The sequence below is a fragment of the Gorilla gorilla genome, chromosome X, assembly GCF_029281585.2.
Source record: "Gorilla gorilla gorilla isolate KB3781 chromosome X, NHGRI_mGorGor1-v2.1_pri, whole genome shotgun sequence".
Classification (NCBI taxonomy): domain Eukaryota; kingdom Metazoa; phylum Chordata; class Mammalia; order Primates; family Hominidae; genus Gorilla; species Gorilla gorilla.
Genome location: NC_073247.2, coordinates 120,474,620 through 120,494,273, shown reverse-complemented (window position 1 = coordinate 120,494,273; position 19,654 = coordinate 120,474,620). Strand labels below are relative to the sequence as shown.

General features: G+C 36.4%; 1 protein-coding gene across 1 annotated transcript in view; it reads right to left on the bottom strand.

Annotated features, from left to right (window-relative positions):
* Window positions 1-3,301: 3,301 nt before the first annotated feature.
* The window catches only part of COL4A5 (collagen type IV alpha 5 chain), a 256,931-nt gene continuing 240,578 nt past the window's right edge, over window positions 3,302-19,654 (bottom strand). Inside the window, exons 45-51 of the mRNA XM_004064693.4 lie at window positions 18,955-19,083; window positions 14,717-14,815; window positions 13,159-13,371; window positions 7,937-8,114; window positions 5,930-6,044; window positions 5,412-5,584; window positions 3,302-4,555 (exon numbers count right to left, since the gene is read on the bottom strand). Coding sequence (XP_004064741.1) covers window positions 4,474-4,555; window positions 5,412-5,584; window positions 5,930-6,044; window positions 7,937-8,114; window positions 13,159-13,371; window positions 14,717-14,815; window positions 18,955-19,083 — 989 coding nt within the window. The 3' untranslated portion in view covers window positions 3,302-4,473. The remainder of the gene's footprint in view (window positions 4,556-5,411; window positions 5,585-5,929; window positions 6,045-7,936; window positions 8,115-13,158; window positions 13,372-14,716; window positions 14,816-18,954; window positions 19,084-19,654) is intronic.

Below are 19,654 nucleotides of genomic sequence, written 5' to 3'. Positions count from 1 at the left end.
GGAACAGGTTGGTGAGCCAGCTTCCTCCAGACAGCTACTCTTGCAAAAATCCCCATTATCTGGCCTAGAATTAGTAAGATTTGGTAGTCAAAGACAGACTAGCATACCTCTTTTCCAGTGTACATACAGTAAGTCCTCAGTTAACGTCCATAGGTTCTTGGAAACTTCGACTTTAAAGCTAAACGACATATAACAAATCCATTTTTTCTTCATCAACATTATAACTGAATAATATTGGACATCGTTTCCTTTAAAGTCACAGCTTCTAAAAATATATTGACCACGTGAAGTGAGGATTTACTATATTATGGTCACTGCTTATTCTCCTGGTTGAGTTCATTTTAGATTGCTATCCGTCATGGTGTCCTTAGCTAACAAGCATCCAATCAATATTTGTTGATATAGAACTCAGGAGACAGGCCTCTCTGGATTCAATTCCAACTTAGGAGTATTTCCACCAAACAAACTTTCCAAGCTCCCTGAATATACTCTAAAACCACTGCTCTAAAATGGAAATGACATATGATTTTAAAATATTATTCAATTTATTTTGGAGCTGCCTAGGGATGAAGGTGTTTGTATAGTCCAGCCTGAGAACTGAGTTTCTCTGCCAAGGAAACCAATTGAAGTTCCGGCCAAACAAAAGTGATTGCTCCTTGCTTCTGTGTTGAGAGGCATGGGAAGTGCTACCAGAACCAACTGTTAATCAGGCTCTTAAGAAGAGAATCTAACCAACATGAAGAAACCCCGTCTCTACTAAAAATACAAAACTAGCCAGGTGTGGTGGCACATGCCTGTAATCCCAGCTACTCTGGAGGCTGAGGCAGGAGAATCGCTGAACCCAGGAGACGGAGGTTGCAGTGAGCCGAGATCGTGCCATTGCACTCCAGCCTGGGCAACAAGAGCAAAACTCCGTCTCAAAAACAAACAAACAAACAAAAGAGAATCTTTGACAGCAAAGCTGTTCTCTTCGTTTTGGATGCAGACATTGGGAAACTAGGCCACCTCTTCAAGTACTTGCTAATGATTTTTATGAGGCTGAAAGAATAAATGAAACTTAAAACAGGGAATCTAGAGACAGGACTTTAGACAACCCTACCACCACCAACAATGAGCTCAAACAAATCATTACACATGCTGATTCATTTTTATAGGCAATAGTGCCCTCTTGTGATTAACTTCTGAATAAGCATTTGATGGCTTGGCATGACATTGAGGCAAAGAACCTTATTGCCACTACAAGAATGAAAAAGTGTTCTTCAAATTTGGATGGGTGGGAAAAAACATCATACAATCACAAGGTGTCCAATACAACCTCCTTTGGAAGCAATGAGTGTGACACCAACATGGCATAGATCAGGCCAATAAGCTATAAAAATAATTGGAATGTCTACTTTCTTACACAACATATGTGTGTGTATACACTTATCCATGTGTGTATATATATATTATATATATGTATATATATAATATGTATATATAATATATATTATATATATGTATATATATATGTATATATAATATATATTATATATATGTATATATATAATATGTATATATAATATATATTATATATATGTATATATATAATATGTATATATATACTATATATATAATATATATATAATATATATATATAATATATATTCATGTAGACCTCAGTTTTTCGGAAGATACATGTGCATGTGTGTGTGGGTACACACACACACACACACACACACACACACACACACACACAGCTATAAAATACTAGGATTTGGTCCTTAAGTAACATCTGAATCACGAAAGATTCATTAACTGGTAAAACCACATTTGGTACACATAAATATTTGGTAGTCAAACTATCTGATTAAGCAGAATAGTTCATTCATTTCCTGCCAATGTGAGAAAGCTATTAATTGTGTATGACTGTAAAACTTACCATAGTACTTCTGGAATTTTCACAGATGATAAAAAAGCAAAAAAAACAAAAACAAAACAAAACACAAAAAACTCACCATAGGTAACTAGTAGAGCAGCTAGATTAATCTTTGAATAATTCATGGCAAGGGAGGGTTAACAATATTAATGTCCTGGAATGAATTTGTGTACTTCAAACAACAAAGCAGGGCTAGGAATAGTTAGGAGATTTAAGAAACACATAGACTAGCTGCACGTGCAACAATTTAAAAATTAGGAGGTTCTGGGATGGGCGTGGTGTCTCAGGCCTGTAATCTCAGCACTCTGGGAGGCCGAGGCAGGCAGATCGCTTGAGCTCAGGAGTTCAAGACCAGCCTGGGCAACATGGTGAAACCCCGTCTCTACTAAAAATACAAAAAATTAGCCGGGTGTGGTGGTATGCACCTGTAGTTCCAGCTAGTCTGGAGGCTGAGGTGGGAGAATCGCTTGAACCCAGGAGGTGGATGTTGCAGTGAGCCGAGATCACGCCATTGCACTCCAGCCTGGGTGACAGAGGAGACTGTCTCAAAACAAAACAAAACAAAACAAAACAAACAAACAAACAAAGGAGGTTCTTTTTGGGCCAAGGCTTTCAACCAGCTATAAATGAGAGGGAAAGCTACAAAAAGCAAAATCTTTGGAATTAGTGTTTGCGACTATAACAGAAGGGGCACCTTTGAGTGTACACCATGTAGAAGAATCTGTGGGGCTGTGATATGGTGTTTTCAGTTACAATTACTCATTACTGACTTTATGCATGGGACTAAATGAAAAAATAAAGCTAAAATTTGCGATTGGTGGCTATCCAGAATCAATAAAATAATTAGATAGTTATCATTGTTTGGATCCTAAGTTTTACCACCAGAGATTCTAAGCTTTAGATTTTGCATAGGTCCATATTAGGATTTAGAATACTCAAAATTGTTTTGGTTGTTTTATCTTTTAGCTGTAACACAAATTTTACTATGGAAGTTTTTAATATTTTATTTTTAACAAGTCCTTGACTATTTTAGAGAACTATGCGTGTTCATTCTTAATCATTAAGAATATTAGGTCACTAACCTGCTTTAAACATTATTAATGAATTCTTCCCCAAATAGAAGCCAGTTGTTTCCTTTCTTAGCCATTAACACAATGTTGTCAAGAAATTTATTATCTCGGAAATGTCTTCCAATAGGTAGTTTTCTTCATTGGAAAAAGTTTACATTACTATATGTTTTCTATCTACTATCAGAGTGATCAAAGCATGGAGAAACTGATTCCCTGGGAAAAGATGACTTGTTGATGTGCAGATTGGTAATCTATCTGTAAATGAGCAGGGGTTTTTTCCACACAGGCTGAAGAGACACACAACAGACCATCCTTACAACATATATTTTTAATTAAATTTATATTGGTGGGTTTAAAAAACATTAAGTGAGAAGATGATAGCTAGGGAAATAAGGTATCCTGTGAGTATTTATAACAAAATATTTAAAATTTAAAAAGAATAAGAAACATCAATTGGCTTTTTGTAACTTAAAAGAGACTAACCAAGTGTTGTTTCCCAGTTTTGTACAAGCAGAGGCCACAGGAGGATTCTTACATAAGAAGCACAGGGAAAAGAATTGTTAATTCTGCGTGTGTGTTTTTGTTTCTCAGAATTGTTTGGAAGAACTTTGTCCAGTCAGAAATGAGTGAAAACAAGATGTAAGAAACATTAAAACAGGGGGCATATGGTCTTAAGAGATAATCTTGGAGAATATAGCAAAAGACAAATTGCTCCATTAGATATTATAATTTGGTATGTAACATGAACATTTAAAATTCTGATTAAAGTGACTAAAAGGGTTTGTTTTTTTAAAAAAAATCAAAACAGAACTTACGGGATAAAACTCAAAATAAATTTACTCTCAGTAGTAACTTGATGTAGGAATATAAGTCCTCTCACTTTGATAAACATGAATATAAAATATTGCTGTCTGTATTCTAGGGTTTCCTACATTTTCTGTAAAGAGTGATTCATGCTATGTCATATGTAAATGACTCAACATTTTGAGCTAAAAGGCTGTTCACAATATACACATTCTTTACTTACAAAGCAAAATAAGCTTAACACCTTTATATTAAAAACCCGGGATACAGCAGGATTAGTAGCACCGTGAAAAATAATTCTTCCCACAAACTGCAGTCTTTTATTTTACTCAATGTGACTCTTCTCTTAATTGAATTTTTAATGTACCATTTTAGTAACTGGGCAAAATATATAATTTTCATCTTATAATTCTTGGAGAAAGTCATTCTGGACCCAAAAAGTAAATTCACTTCCTTATTTCTTTAGTAGAAAAATAATAGAGACTTTGCTCTGGCGCATTGCTGAGGTACATCTGAATCTTCATGGTTACTAGTCAGCATGTTATCTTGGTCATATATAGTAGCACCATTGACGGCAGCAGTAGTAAAGTTGGGGACAATGAGACATTGCATCCTAGGAATTTTATATATTTATATATATATATATCACATTTTAAAACACAAAAGGAATTCTTCAAAATGTTATGTCCTCTTCATGCACACTTGACATCGGCTAATTCGTGTCCTCAAGTCTCCTGCTTTCAGCGTTTCTGACTGAGGTTTACTGGGAAATAAGAAATAAGACAATCAGATCCACATTTTCTGGTATTTCAATTCTGTTACTGGTTCAAATTTATAACTAAACTTTTTTTTGTGTTAAGTAGCTCTCTTGGTGACTTAATGGTTTACTTTTCAGCAATATGATCTAATGCAGCGACTAGTATGGTTTAAGAGCCATTAGTGGTCATAGATATTTTGTAACGATTCTCCCCACCACTATTATCTTTGTATATTTGTGTCTCCCTCTCATTTTCTATCTTTTTCTCTTTCTCTCATACATTTTTCTAATATTCACAGGATGAGGGAAATCTGGGCAACTGACGATGTTATGATAGATAACAAGGACCATAAGAAAAATACCAAGTAGTGATAACCCAAAAGCAACACATAAAAATAAATTTAAACTGAAAAAAATCAACAGAATGAAGTATCCTGAGGTACATATATTATGTATGTCTTGCTCATTCAAACACTTAAATGAGAATCTTTAAAATATCCTGGGAAAGGAGACCACTGGACTGAGAGGGAAAAGACAGACTGTAACTTCAATTCCTGGGGTGGCCTCAATCTAGTTGAACAGCTGCTGACTTATTAGGAAGGTCACATAACCTTTCTTTATCTCTGTTTCATTATTGAAGGATTACTACTAAGCTATCACAAACCAAACTCACCTAATATTAATAATCAAGTCTGTTTTTCTGACCTGAGTCATGTATATGAGAAGAACAAGCAAGAATAAAGTACACAATCCAATAAATTCCTAACATTTGTTGAGGATAAACCATCCATAAATTGTCTCTTTCTTCCCTAGCATCTCTGAAGGAAGCTTTGGACCTGAATTAAAGCTATAAGCACTTTACCTGAACATGTCTGACACATCTACAGTTGCCAGCCAAAAGCTGTAGGAGTTGGCATAGTAGTTACAGGTACCCCTCCCATGACATTCGATGAAGGGAGCTGAACGAAACTCTTCCAAGCAGGAACCAGGGGAGGCTAGGGCTTGACCTGAGCCTTCTGCCCCTGCACTTGTATGCTATAAAAGACAAGGAAAAATGTGCCGCAATACCCATGTGCCATAATAGCTTAGTGAATATCCAAAGATGTGTGCTGAGCTTGGCCAAATTCAAATCTAGTGAAGGAACAGGCCCAGAGGTAAGACAATAGTATCCACACCAAGGGTAGTCAAAAAAAAGTAATAGGCAGATTATGAAAATATGTTACAAAAAATGTGTGAGGGGGAACACAGTGCTTGGATAGAAGCTGTTTGAAGTTTAAGCTTCTTATTATGCAAATGACAGGGATTCCTCATATTGGGAAAAAATGTAGATGGAATGGACAGTCAGCTATGATGACAAATGCAAGGAAGAGTGTAAAATACCATCATGAAGGAATAACCAATCCACAGAGAATCCCATCCCTGAGGACAATGGGGAATCTGGATCGTCTGACTGTGAACTGCGATCACCACAGCTGGAGCTTCACATACTGCACATCTGGTAAAGGAAAAGGAGAAGAAACATAATCTACAGAGTGAGCATGTGAGAAGTAGCCATCCTGCTTCACTGGAAGCCTTCTTAGTATGGAAGCCGATTAATGTCTCTTTCAATGATCACAAAAGGTGAAAAAATGCACTTTGAGGATTGCATTTGCTAAGTATTGTCTCCCAGTATGCATAATAAACTGTAAACTTTTTTCAAAACACTGCAGAACCAGTGCAATGGCCTTTTAATATTCCATTATGCCCTAAATGTCTATTCATACTTGCTATAGTCAATGCCTTAATTGCCGTAAGAGTTTGGTTTGGTGTATTGCACATACTACTTGTTGTCAAAGTACTCAATTGGAGGGGAGACATTTAGTAATGCTGAAACTGTGGTAAGAACAATGTCAGAAAGACTGGAAAATATAAGAAACGGACACTTTCTCAATCTCTACTCATTATTCTTGGTCCAAAGGACATTTATAAACATTTGACTATATCTGGAGAAGTACACCATATCCAGAATGCTGGGCAGGTACCCAGGCACTTGGAGATGTGGCTGAAATCTATAAAATCAAGTAAAATAGCAACAGAATGAATATAGCTGAGACTTCCATATCTTTAATAAAAAACATGAGTGGACCTCTTGACATATTACTGAGGCCAGTTTTGCAGTTTACCTAACAAAATAGTTAATACATTTAGACAAGCTTTTACTCCCAAGAGTTGGGACTGACAAAATTGTACACACACACACACACACACACACACACACACACACACACACTCCCAAATTCCCAAAGGATTCAGGAAAATGTATTAAAAAGGGCACCATGAATTTGCTACTAAGGCTGAACCAGCTTTAATCTTTATATTTACTATCAAAGGAACGAGAATTTCCAGCAATTCATCCTTTATGGTTATTGAAATCCTGGGTCATGATCAGAATAAAAACGGCAATAACCAACATTCCTAAGAGACTGAGTTAAACTAGGTTTCAAAATGGCAAAACTCTAAGAGATTTCTATTAATGGTATCACCCTCCTCTTAGTTACTCATGCTCCAAATCTCAGCTACCACCTTCTTCCCATAGCTAATCAACTGTCAAATCCTATCTAGCCTAATAATGTGATACATGTACCCCACTGTGAGTTCCAATTTACTCACATCAGGGCTATAGCAATACCCTTCAATCCAACTGGTCTCTCTACCTCGAGACTATCCCTTTTGTAATCCATGTTACACATTGATGGCACTATAATCTAACCTGAAGTGTAGCTCTAAAATATTTCAGGGCTCCTTGTTACATATCAAATAAACTTTAAACTACAATTTGGTACAGAAGGCCTTCTACCATCTGGGCCCAAGCTAACTTTACAATCTTTTCTCCCAACATAATCTTTACATACTACATCTTAGACACATTATTTTATTACCCATTGTCATTTATCTGCCTAGTGTATATCTCCCCTTTATAACTGCCTGTGCCTCAAGTCCTTTTAGTCATTCAAGGACTGACCAGTTCAAGACATATTTTTTTCCATATGGCCATCCCACATTTCTCCAGTTGAAACTAAACATCTCTTTTCCTATGTTTTCATAACATTTTTATTATATCTATTATAGAACTTAGCCCAAATCTGATATATATTAGACAAATTTATGTAATAAATAATTACTACACTGTGCGTTATCTGGCTATTACACTATGTCTATCATGGGGGCCTGGTCAAAAGCAGACCCCCAATAAATATGAGTCAAACTAAATACTTAATTGAATATTAAGAGGTAGCTCTGCTCTACCTAACCTAGGAGGAATATCATCAGATTGTTAGCTTTGGACTCAAATCTGACTAGCTAACTAACTGGGGATTGGTAAAAGTCACAGCTAAATCAATGCCTTACCGACTAATGAATGGCTGGATGCTCTGGCCCTTTAGGGGTTGCATGCTCATTGGCATGGGCTCTGGGGTAGAGAGCCAGTAAGAATAGTCATTTCTTGAAGCAAAGTTGCAAACATTATTGATGTTGCAGAACATGAAAGGCATGGTACTAAAGCGACGAAGGCAGCTGCCAGCCGTCCCTAGAAAGATTTGGAGAGAAAACAGTAAAGGACTGCGTGATAATGATACTTTGGTTTCTTCTAAAACAATAGCAAACAGCCTTTCAAGGAAACTTGCCAGCCTTTCATAGGTAATAAATATACTATATTTCTTAAGTCTAAGATTTACTCATATTTTAACATTTATAAAATTAGGATGTGTTTAATAAAGTATGTTAATATTTATTGTGGTAGCTCATTATATATTCCCTAATGCTGTTTTTAAACTAGTGATGCATCTTATAAACAATGGTGTCTTATGGAGAATATTTAGTAATTCATTGTGTACAAGTGAAGGACACATACTGAGTCCTTACGATATCTTATCAATATTTCGTGCTCCAGGCTGCCCTCTCTTCTTCTAAGACTTCCTCAGTATGTATCTTGTGTGAATCTGCAATCTTCTTAGGCCTAGGGACAATAGTAATGCTGGCCAGTGTGCACAGCCACCACAGTCAGGTTTGAAGAATACGTAAAAAGGAAAAAAATAAGACAGGAAGGAAAGATGTGAGGGGAAAACAAACAAACCAAAAAAAGAAAGAAACTAATCTTTGAAATTCAGAGCTAGTAGGGACAAGAGAGGTTATCTTTACTTGTGATCAAGCCTTTCTTTTCTCATTTACTCACAAAAGAATGATGAAAAATGCACTCTCTTACACTTTTGAAAGTTAACATATCTAAAGTTTTGATATCTAAATTTCATCGTAAGTTTAAATTGATACTGTGCCAGTATTAAGATATTAGTCATTGTCTCTCAGCTCCACACCCACCCTTCTGTATTCCACTTTGTAATAGCAGGGACTGGGAATTTGCAAACCACATTTCTACCTTGCCAGCTTTCATTTATGGTGTTTTGTGAATATTGATATCTAAGAACAAACTTTTATATCACTCTTTTAAATGCATCCAATATAATGATCTGAGATCTAACATTAACCATTATATAAAATATATAAACTTGTCTTTAGCAGTTGGAAATTATACATTGTTCCTTCTACATTTAAAAATTATATTTCCATTCCACTTTTCTCACACAGTTTTTTCCTAATGTAACATATTTTTATTTTTGAAAGTTTTTTATTTATCATGCTATCATATTTCTCAAAAATTAATACTGAATATACCTTTTGAAAACTTTCTGTGACTATAAGACTTTACATGTTAAATGTTTTATTTTGACCTGTCATTGTTATTATTAATTCAAAACTGATAAAAATATATGTATTATAAATTTTTATATAATTATTACAAAAAAACTTTTATTAGAAACGTATTTCTTAGAAGGTTGGATTAAAAGTGAATTACAGAGCTTGAGTTAATGGAGACTTTAACAAAACCATTAATTTTTTATTTGTGCAAAATTATGGGGCACATGAACATTTTTTTATGTATATAATCCATAGTGATCAAGTCAGGGTATTTAGGGTGTCCATCACTCATGTACAATATATTTTTTAAGTATAGTCATTCTCTTCTGCTATCAAATATGGAATTAATTCCTTCTATCTTACTGTATGTTTGTATCTCTTAACCCACTTCTCTTCATCCTCCCCATTCCCCACACTTACCCTTCCAAGTCTCTGCTACCTGCCTTTCCACTCTCTGCCTCCATGTGTTCAAATTTTTAGCTCCCATATATACGTGAGAACATGTGATACTTGTTTTTTTTGTGCCTGGCTTATTTCACTTAAGATAATGACTTCCAGTTCCAACCATGTTGCTGCAAATGACATGATTTCATTTTTATATGGCTGAATAATATTCCGTTATGTATATATACCACATCTTCTTTATCCATTCATCCTTTGTTGGATACTTAGGTTGATTCCATATCTTTGCTATTGTGAATAGTGCTACAATAAACATGTCAGTGTAACTATCTCTTTGATATACTATTTTCCTTTGGGTAAATATCCAGTAATGGGATTGCTGGATCTAATGGTAATTGTATCTTTAGCAAAGCTGTTATTTTGAATTATCCCTTTGAATTTGTCTGTCAGAAGTTTTCAGACTTCAAGGCAATGTGCAAGAGTATGACTCTTAGAAAGTGGGGAATGCATGACAGTGAAAGGAGATATGGGAAAGGAGATTGCCCAAAGCACATCTGCTAATGTCAGATTGACTTTAGGAGAAAATACATATAAAAGTCGAGGAGTTGAAATTTGATTTTTAAAAAATAATGCCTCTGTGCATCATGGAAATTCTTCATATATTCAAAGGGGTATGCTTATCTCAGACTGAAGATGACTGATAAAAGACCAATAGACCTTAAGCCTGTATTATCAGAATTATTTGGAATTTTTATACAATGGATTTGGCATAGGACTAGGAGTCTTAAAAAATTCCCTAGGTTGAAAATCATTGATTTAGTCTAATTTATCCCTTTAAAAAACTCGTTAAGAAAAACCTGACTGACTCACAGTCATGTAAGAGTGAACAACATGGGAAAATTTAAAAAGAAATGGATTTAGAATTGGCAGGTGTTACCTCCATCACTTTCTAACTGTAAGTTATTTAACCTATTAGCCAGTCTCTTTGTGTATAAAATGAAAAAGCAGAATATTTATATACATTTTTCTTAATCATAGTTGTGTAAATTAAATTAGACAATGGACATGAAAGTGCTTTGTACATTATAAAGTAATTAAAAAAAACCTATTCTACTGCCTAATTTGGGACAGAGCTGAAAATATCCAGTCTCGTAAGGAAAAGAAAGGTAAATAAAAGGAAGGCCCATAATGATGGAAGTATCTGGAGTATCTGGTTGCACCTGTGGCTGCCCACAATGATGCAGAATTCTGGGTTATAGTCTCCAAATTTTCGAAGAGAGAGTGATCCCATATACTCCCAATGCCCTCTATACCCCATAGTTATAAGACTTTAATAGACTAATGGTTCTCAGTATGTTTTTCTTTTCTCCCAGACAGAAAAGCTTTAGTATTTAATCCATCTTCTCTGTCTTCTTTCTTACATCCTATAATCCTTCCACTAATTCAACACAGACTGCATTTATTCGATCAGGAGGTAATTGTTTCTTTAACATCAAAGTGACAGCTGCCTGTATCTTTGCTTAGTCATCAAGATACTTCCAATGTGATCCTTGTGTGAGCCCCAGCAGAGCCTCTGCAATCCAGGACCATTCCTAGGATCTTGGGCTCTGTCATGGCCTTCCTGTGTCTGAGGCCTAAACTGTACCAGAGTCAGGGCCAGTTTATAGATTCCAAATCCAATTGTTCTTATTAGAGAAAATACATGGATTCTGAAAAGTTATAATTACATGCTGATAGCAGATTCCATCTTCTAACTGCATTACATTTTTGAATTTCGTAGTGCTCAAAACTTATAATGGTTCCTCTGTTGACCTGGTAGGTTAGGGATTTGAAGTTTAAAGTTTGATTATAAGTCTGACAGTGTAGAGAGAATGAACAAAAAAGAAATTTATAGGAGAAAGACTAGAGAAAATTACCTGAAGATATTAAATTAAATTAATTATTTAGATATTCATTATTCGATTAAATTATGGAAAGATAATTTAATTACTAATTTAATGAAGATTTGTCAATTATAAAATTTAAAAAGATGTAACCAAGTGAAAAGGAGAAAGAAAAGTAGCAGAAGAAAGTTGAAAAGGAGAAAAAGGAAATATAAACGGAAGAAAAAAAGAAGATGGAAAAGAAAACTATTGGGCAAACCCTTACATTATTTGGTTTCATAAAATGGCCTATGACCACTGACTTACATGTAAGTGAATATCCTTACTCTGGTGGGCCAGAACTGGTGTGGCCATATGCCTTGGAAAAATAGGGAGTAAAGCTGACCTCCAGGGTCTCTGCTGCTGCAGAACCATTTCCACAGAATGAATGGCCCAGACAATGAGATCTCAGGAAGCTTCTCATCATAGAGATCCCAGAAACTGGGAGCCCAGACTATCTTCTTAAATGTCTTTATGGAGGCAAAGGGGATAGTCAGTCTTAAAATATGCAGCCCTGCTGGGTGCGGTGGCTCACGCCTGTAATCCCAACACTTTGGGAGGCAGAGGTGGGCAGATCACGAGGTCAACAGTTCGAGACCAGCCTGGCCAACATGGTGAAACCCCGTCTCTACTAAAAATACAAAAATTAGCCAGGCATGCTGGTGGACGCCTGTAATTCCCAGCTACTTGGGAGGCTGAGGCAGAAGAATTGCTTGAACCTGGGAGGCAGAGGTAGCAGTGAGCTGAGACCACGCCATTGCACTCCAGCCTGGGTGACAGAGCAAGGCTCCGTCTCAAAAAAAAAAAAACAACACAACAACAACAACAACAAAATGCAGCCCCAGGTAAGACAATGGGACTTCAACATCCAAAGTCAGAATTCCAGGAAAAGAATTCATGGGGATGGAAGAGTCCTTGAGAGTGATTTAGTCCCCTCATCCCATCAACCTAGCTGTCCACCCCAGTATAGAGAAGATATATGGGAACACCTTAAATGAACTGGATTTTGTACAGAAATGTCATACTTTATATAGCTTTAAATGACTCCAGTAATACTTTATAAAGCTAAGGCACTTATTTTAGGAACTACAAACTAGCATAATTAAACAATGACCTTACTTTCTTTGATCTATGAACCAAGATTCTCTTCAGAACTTATGAACTTGATGAAGACCAGTTTCAAAGACGAGGTAACTATCTCCCATGAATTATAAACACTGCACACTCAAGCAGCTGCTATACTGCAAAGAGCCCAGGGAAACTGTTCCCTTAATAACTAATCTAACTAAAAGTAAATGTGGCCTTTTTGAAATGATCTGCTTTAGGCCAAGAATTGTACCTCACAAGAGCTAATTAATGCTTTTAGTTTAAGGTTAAATATTATTTATTTAAAAATCATAGTGAATATATTCAGTTGCCTTTGACATGGTTTTCAATTCGGAAGCCCCAAAAGAATAGAGAGAGGCACTTTGGCCAAGGCTACTCTAGAACCCAACAGGATTTCTGAAACAAAAACAAAAGGCACAGTAGGAAATTAGATATTGATTGTCTCACCCAAGTCTTGACCGTGGGCTCTTTTATTTCCTTGTACATACAGGAGAGAAAAGCCTTCATAGACCTGAAGTGTTCCCTGCGGGCATTGTGGTGCATCCGTTGTCTGGCTGTGGCGTGTAATAAGAAATCCATGTGCAATAGAGGAGGTTCCAGGGGGACCTGGGGGACCTTGCAATCCATCTGGACCGGGGGGACCATCCAAACCACGGGTACCTATTTCCACGAAATAATCAGTATACAAGATTAAGTAAGCTCTGATCCACTCTTATGGGTATTGACAAAACATTATGACCTCATTTGACTAGTTAATTTATTTGATATTTATAGAGTGTCTATAAAGGCATTGTCAGATATCATGGGCTAGGAGACAAATAAAATATGCTTATTTGGAGAGTCTGTATGTTATTTAGTCTCTCGTTGTACTAAAAGAATCTGAACCCCATGGTCAATTTTCAGCCTGCTGTTTTGTTCATCAATGAGAAAGGAAGGGTGTGGTTGCCATCAATCTGCCAGCTTCATTGCTGAAAAACATTTTCCTTTGAATCTGTCTGGGGGAATTATTCTCAGGCATACCTTTTTGTGTAGAGAACAGGCAGGGCATTCTAAAGAAGTATTTTCAAAATGCCCATTTTCAATCCACCACTGGCTTCCCTTCCTGATTTAGCCTCTTGGTTTGAGTTCATTTAATAATTTTCTGTATATACAGGCCTTTGGACAGTCTGTGTATAAATTTTCATTTTAGGGAAACTTCACAGAAACACTTGTGATGAAGATGACACTAACTTGTTATTTCCCTAGAAATATAGCATTAATGAAATGTCAGGGCATTGACTCTAGGAAGGCTATAGGTATTACCACTCTGCTGTGTTGCCACTGATATTTGAAATACAAACTCTTTATGTTTATTTATTAGAGTCATATTTATATAATCTAGAGTTGTTAACATATATAATGTATGATCCTCTATTTCTATTTTAGAAACCTTAACATTAAAGTATTTTTTATTTCAAGTTGACTCAAATTCTTTTTGGAAGTAGGTTGAGTACAGATTGAAAATCTAATAGATACCAGACTCAATATTATCAGGAGCACCTATTAATGCTCCTAATATCAATTTATCATCTCAATATGAAACTTCACCATGACTCTTAAAGGTCTATGGCAACTGTTCATTTATATTTGCTGCTCTTTATGAAAGAAATTACAGCCTACTGCAATATTTTCAAATGTGGAAATATTCACAATAGTTTCAAGATGGTCAAGGGATTTAAATCAACATATTGAAAATTTGCTGAACAAGTAAGTACAGTGAGTGCTTGGAAAATTCAACTGAGTTTTCCACTGCTCTAAACACAAATAAAAGCAATCTTGTATGCTTCTCTTATAGTGACAAATCTCCTTATTATGTGCTTTCCTATTTTCCTCAGGTCCACATTCACCAGTCAGCTACACTAACATCAAGAGAAGATCTCACAGCTCTAAGTGGAGGCCCTATGTCCAGAGGTCTCCCAGACTCAAAGACTTTCCCTCCACCAACAGCATGTTTTACTTGTCTTACCTGGCTGTCCTGGCAGACCTGGGTCTCCTTTGCGCCCTCCTGCACCATCAAAGCCAGGGAGTCCATTGCGTCCAGGATCTCCTGGAGGGCCAGTTGGACCTACAGGAAAAGAATGAGGCATTCAAATATGAGTAGAATATTTTCACATCTGGACAGATCTAGGAGACATAAGGTTCTCGAGACACTGAATTCACAATTTGGTTTTGTCTTAAATCCAGAAAAAAGAAGAGATAACTCAAGTCCAGGACCAAAGAAGCCAACAAGGATTTAGCTTTAGTTTTCAACAATCCATTTGCTTCTGGGATGCTTTTAATGGAGTTGTGTTCTCTTCGTCTTCAGAATCAGACAAGAATGTAAGTCTCAACTTTCGTTTTCTATTCCACCATAAGTTACTGCCAGGTATACTTTGTTTTTGATAAGACTGTCACTTGATCACTCAATAAGAGCAAAAGACTGAAGTTAGTTCTAGCTTTCTTTTATAATGATTAATGAAAGTTGGCTATAAGCGTAGAGTCAAATGGCCAGCTAGACACCAGTTAGTTTAAAAGACAAGGGGCTTCACAGTGGGAAACTGATAGCCCACCAAATCAGCCTTCAATCTTTCTGCTGGATGATGTACAGAAAGCACCAGATCTTAAATGCATTTTCATTTCATTATAAATTTTTCTAACATTAACTAGTTGTTCAAATTGGAACAGCCAGAGGGGCTAACAGTAACCTGACATAGTCTAAGAGAAATTCAACCATGAGAAATTAACACTTTCAAGAAAAAAGAAAATGGAACTTGTGGTCTGGTATTCTACTAGTTGCTTAGACTCCTATTGTCAGAGACAACCTCTGACATGTAAAAGGAGAACTAGGGAAATGTTCTCCAATGAATAAGCCTTAAAAGAATGATCTGCATAGGAGTGGTGAGAGAGGGCATCCTTGTCTTGAGCCGTTTTCAAAGGGAATGCTTCCAGCTTTTGCCCATTCAGTATGATATTGGCTGTGGGTTTGTCATAAATAGCTCTTATTATTTTGAGACATGTTCCATCAATGCCTACTTTATTGAGAGTTTTTAGCATGAAGGGCTGTTGAATTTTGTCGAAAGCCTTTTCTGCATCTATTGAGATAATCATGTGTTTTTTGTCATTGGTTATGTTCATGTGATGGGTTACGTCTATTAATTTGTGTATGTTGAACCAGCTTTGCATCCCAGCAATGAAGCCGACTTAATCATGGTGGATAAGCTTTTTGATGTGCTGCTGGATTTGGTTTGCCAGTATTTCCTTGAGGATTTTCGCATTGATGTTCATCAGGGACATTGGACTGAAATTTTCTTTTTTTGTTGTGTCTCTGCCAGGTTTTGGTATCAGGATGACGCTGGCCTCATAAAATTAAGGAGGAGTCCCTCTTTATCTATCATTTGGAATAGTTTCAGAAGGAATGGTATCAGCTCTACTTTGTACCTCTGGCAGAATTTGGCTGTGAAGCCGTCTGGTCCTGGACTTTTTTTGGGTGGTAGGCTATTAATTACTGCCTCAATTTCAGAACTTTTTATTGGCCTATTCAAGGATTTGACTTCTTCCTGGTTTAGTCTTGAGAGGGGGTATGTGTCCAGGAATTTATCCATTTCTTCTAGATTTTCTAGTTTATTTGGGTAGAGGTGTTTATAGTATTCTCTGATGGTAGTTTGTATTTCTGTGGGATCGGTGGTGATATCCCCTTTATCATTTTTTATTGTGTCTATTTGATTCTTCTCTCTTTTTTTCTTTATTAGTCTTGCTATCAATTTTGTTATCTTTTCAAAAAACCAGCTCCTGGATTCATTGATTTTTTGAAGGGTTTTTTGTGTCTCTATCTCCTTCACTTCTGCTATGATCTTAGTTATTTCTTGCCTTCTGCTAGTTTTTGAATTTGTTTGTTCTTGCTTCTCTAGTTCTTTTAATTTTGATATAAGGGTATTGATTTTAGATCTTTCCCGCTTTCTCCTGTGGGCATTTAGTGCTATAAGTTTCCCTCTAAACACTGCTTTAGCTGTGTCCCAGAGATTCTGGTACATTGTGTCTTTGTTCTCATTGGTTTCAAAGAACTTATTTACTTCTGCCTTAATTTCGTTATTTACCCAGTAGTCATTCAGGAGCATGTGGTACAGTTTCCATGTAGTTGTGCGGTTTTGAGTGAGTTTCTTAATCCTGAGTTCACTCCTATTCAACATAGTATTGGAAGTTCTGGCCAGGGCAATCAGGCAAAATGAAGAAATAATGGGTATTCAATTAGGAAAAGAGTAAGCCAAGTTGTCTCTGTTTGCAGATGACATGATTCTATATTTAGAAAACCTCATTGTCTCAGCCCAAAATCTCCTTAAGCTGATAAGTGACTTCAGCAAAGTCTCAGGATACAAAATCAATGTGCAAAAATCACAAGCATTCCTATACACCAATAATAGACAAACAGAGAGCCAAATCATGAGTGAACTCCCATTCACAATTGCTACAAAGAGAGTAAAATACCTAGGAATACAATTTACAAGGGATGTGAAGGACCTCTTCAGGGAGAACTATAAACCACTGCTCAAGGAAGTAAGAGAGGGCACAAACAAATGGAAAAATATTCCACGCTCATGGATAGGAAGAATCAATATCATGAAAATGGCCATACTGCCCAAAGTAATTTATAGATTCAATGCTATCCCCATCAAGCTACTATTGACTTTCTTTACAGAATTAGAAAAAAACTACTTTAAATTTCATATGGAATTTAAAAAAGAGCCCATATAAACAAGACAATCATAAGCAAAAAGAATAAAGCTGAAGGCATCACGCTACCTGACTTCAAACTATACTACAAGGCTACAGTAACCAAAACAGCATGGTACTGGTACCGAAACAGATATATAGACCAATGGAACAGAACAGAGGCCTCAGAAATAATGTCACCCATCTACAACCATCTGATATTTGGCAAACCTGACAAAAACAAGCAATGGGGAAAGGATTTCATATTCAAATGGTGTTGGGAAAACTGGCTAGCCATACATGGAAAACTGAAACTGGACTCCTTCCTTACACATTATACAAAAATTAACTCAAGATAAGTTAAAGACTTAAATGTAAGACCTAAAACCATAAAAATCCTAGAAGAAAACCTAGGCAATACCATTCAGGACATAGGCATGGACAAATACTTCATGACTAAAACACCAAAAGCAATGGCAACAAAAGCCAAAATTGACAAATGGGATCTAATTAAACTAAGGAGCTCTGCACAGCAAAAGAAACTATCATCAGTTTGAACAGGCAACCTACAGAATGGGAGAAAATTTTGGCACTCTATCCATCTGACAAAGGGCTAATATCCAGAATCTACAAGGAACTTAAACAAATTTACAAGAAAAAAACAACCACAATCCCATCAAAAAGTGGGCAAAGGATATGAACAGACACTTCTCAAAAAAAGACATTTATGAGGCCAACAAATATATGAAAAAAGCTCATCATCTCTGGTCACTAGAGAAATGCAAATCAAAGCCACAGTGAGATATTATCTCACACCAGTTAGAATGGTGATCATTAAAAGTCAGGAAACAACAGATGCTGGAGAGGATGTGGAGAAATAGGAATGCTGTTCCACTGTTTGTGGGAGTGTAAATTAGTTCAACCATTGTGGAAGACAGTGTGGCAATTCCTCAAGGATCTAGAACTAGAAATACCATTTGACCCAGCAATCCCATTTTGGTATATACCCAAAGGATTATAAATTATTCTACTATAAAGACACATGCCTACGTATGTTTATTGCAGCACTGTTCACAATAGCAAAGACTTGGAACCAATCCAAATGCCTATTAATGATAGGCTGGATAAAGAAAATGTGGCACATATACACCGTGGAATACTATGCAGCCATGAAAATTGATGAGTTCATGTCCTTTGCAGGGACAAAACCATCATTCTCAGCAAACTAATACAGGAACAGAAAACCAAACACCACATGTTTTCACTCATAAGTGGGAGTTGAACAATGAGAACACATGGACACAGGGAGGGGCCCATCACACACCAGGGCCTGTCAAGGGGTCGGGGGGCTAGAGGAGAGATAGCATTAGGAGAAATATCTAACGTAGATGATGGGTTGATAGGTGCAGCAAACCACCGTGGCACATGTATACCTATGTAACAAACCTGTACATTCTGCACATATATCCCAGAAATTAAAAGTATAATAATGATAATAAAGATGATCTGCATTGGTACCTGGTAAGCCTTGAGGTCCTTGGGGTCCTGGTAGACCTTTTAGCCCAGGCTGGCCAGGGATTCCTGGAGGACCAGCATCTCCTTTAATTATGATACTCTGTCCTGAAGGACCAGGTAATCCAGGAGGACCTATGAGACAAAACACACAAATTTTAAGGGAAAGAGAAAGGTTACAAGAAATGGAAGCCAAAGTGACCTAAGTTCAGGACAAAAATGGGTGTGAGAGAAACCAGTTTTTGAATTGCTGCCATATCTAACAGAAATCTGTTTAGGAAAACTAAAAATTGAAAAATAATTTTCAATTGAAAAATAAGTTTCTTAGGGTCAGTGTAAAAATTAAGCATATCATCTCTATTTTCAAACCTTGAATCTTACTCAGTTACTACAAAGTCTCATCCATCTGTGTTCAAATCTGTGAACACTGGTGTCAGGGGAACACAATTTTATTCCCTTACACATCCATTCTGACTCCAACATCATTTGCAGTTTTTGCTTGCTGTGCTTGTCAAGGGACCCTTTGATCTAGTAGGGGAATTTAGCAGATTCCTTATTTCTCAATTTATAAGAAACCTCTATAAGCCTCTTAGGAAAAAGAACTATTTTAATATCGAAAATATTATAAAAAATTCATATGTGACTTGCTCTTGTGATCTGTTCAATTGAATTTGGGGAAGTTAGTATAGAAGCTAATGTCAAGGAA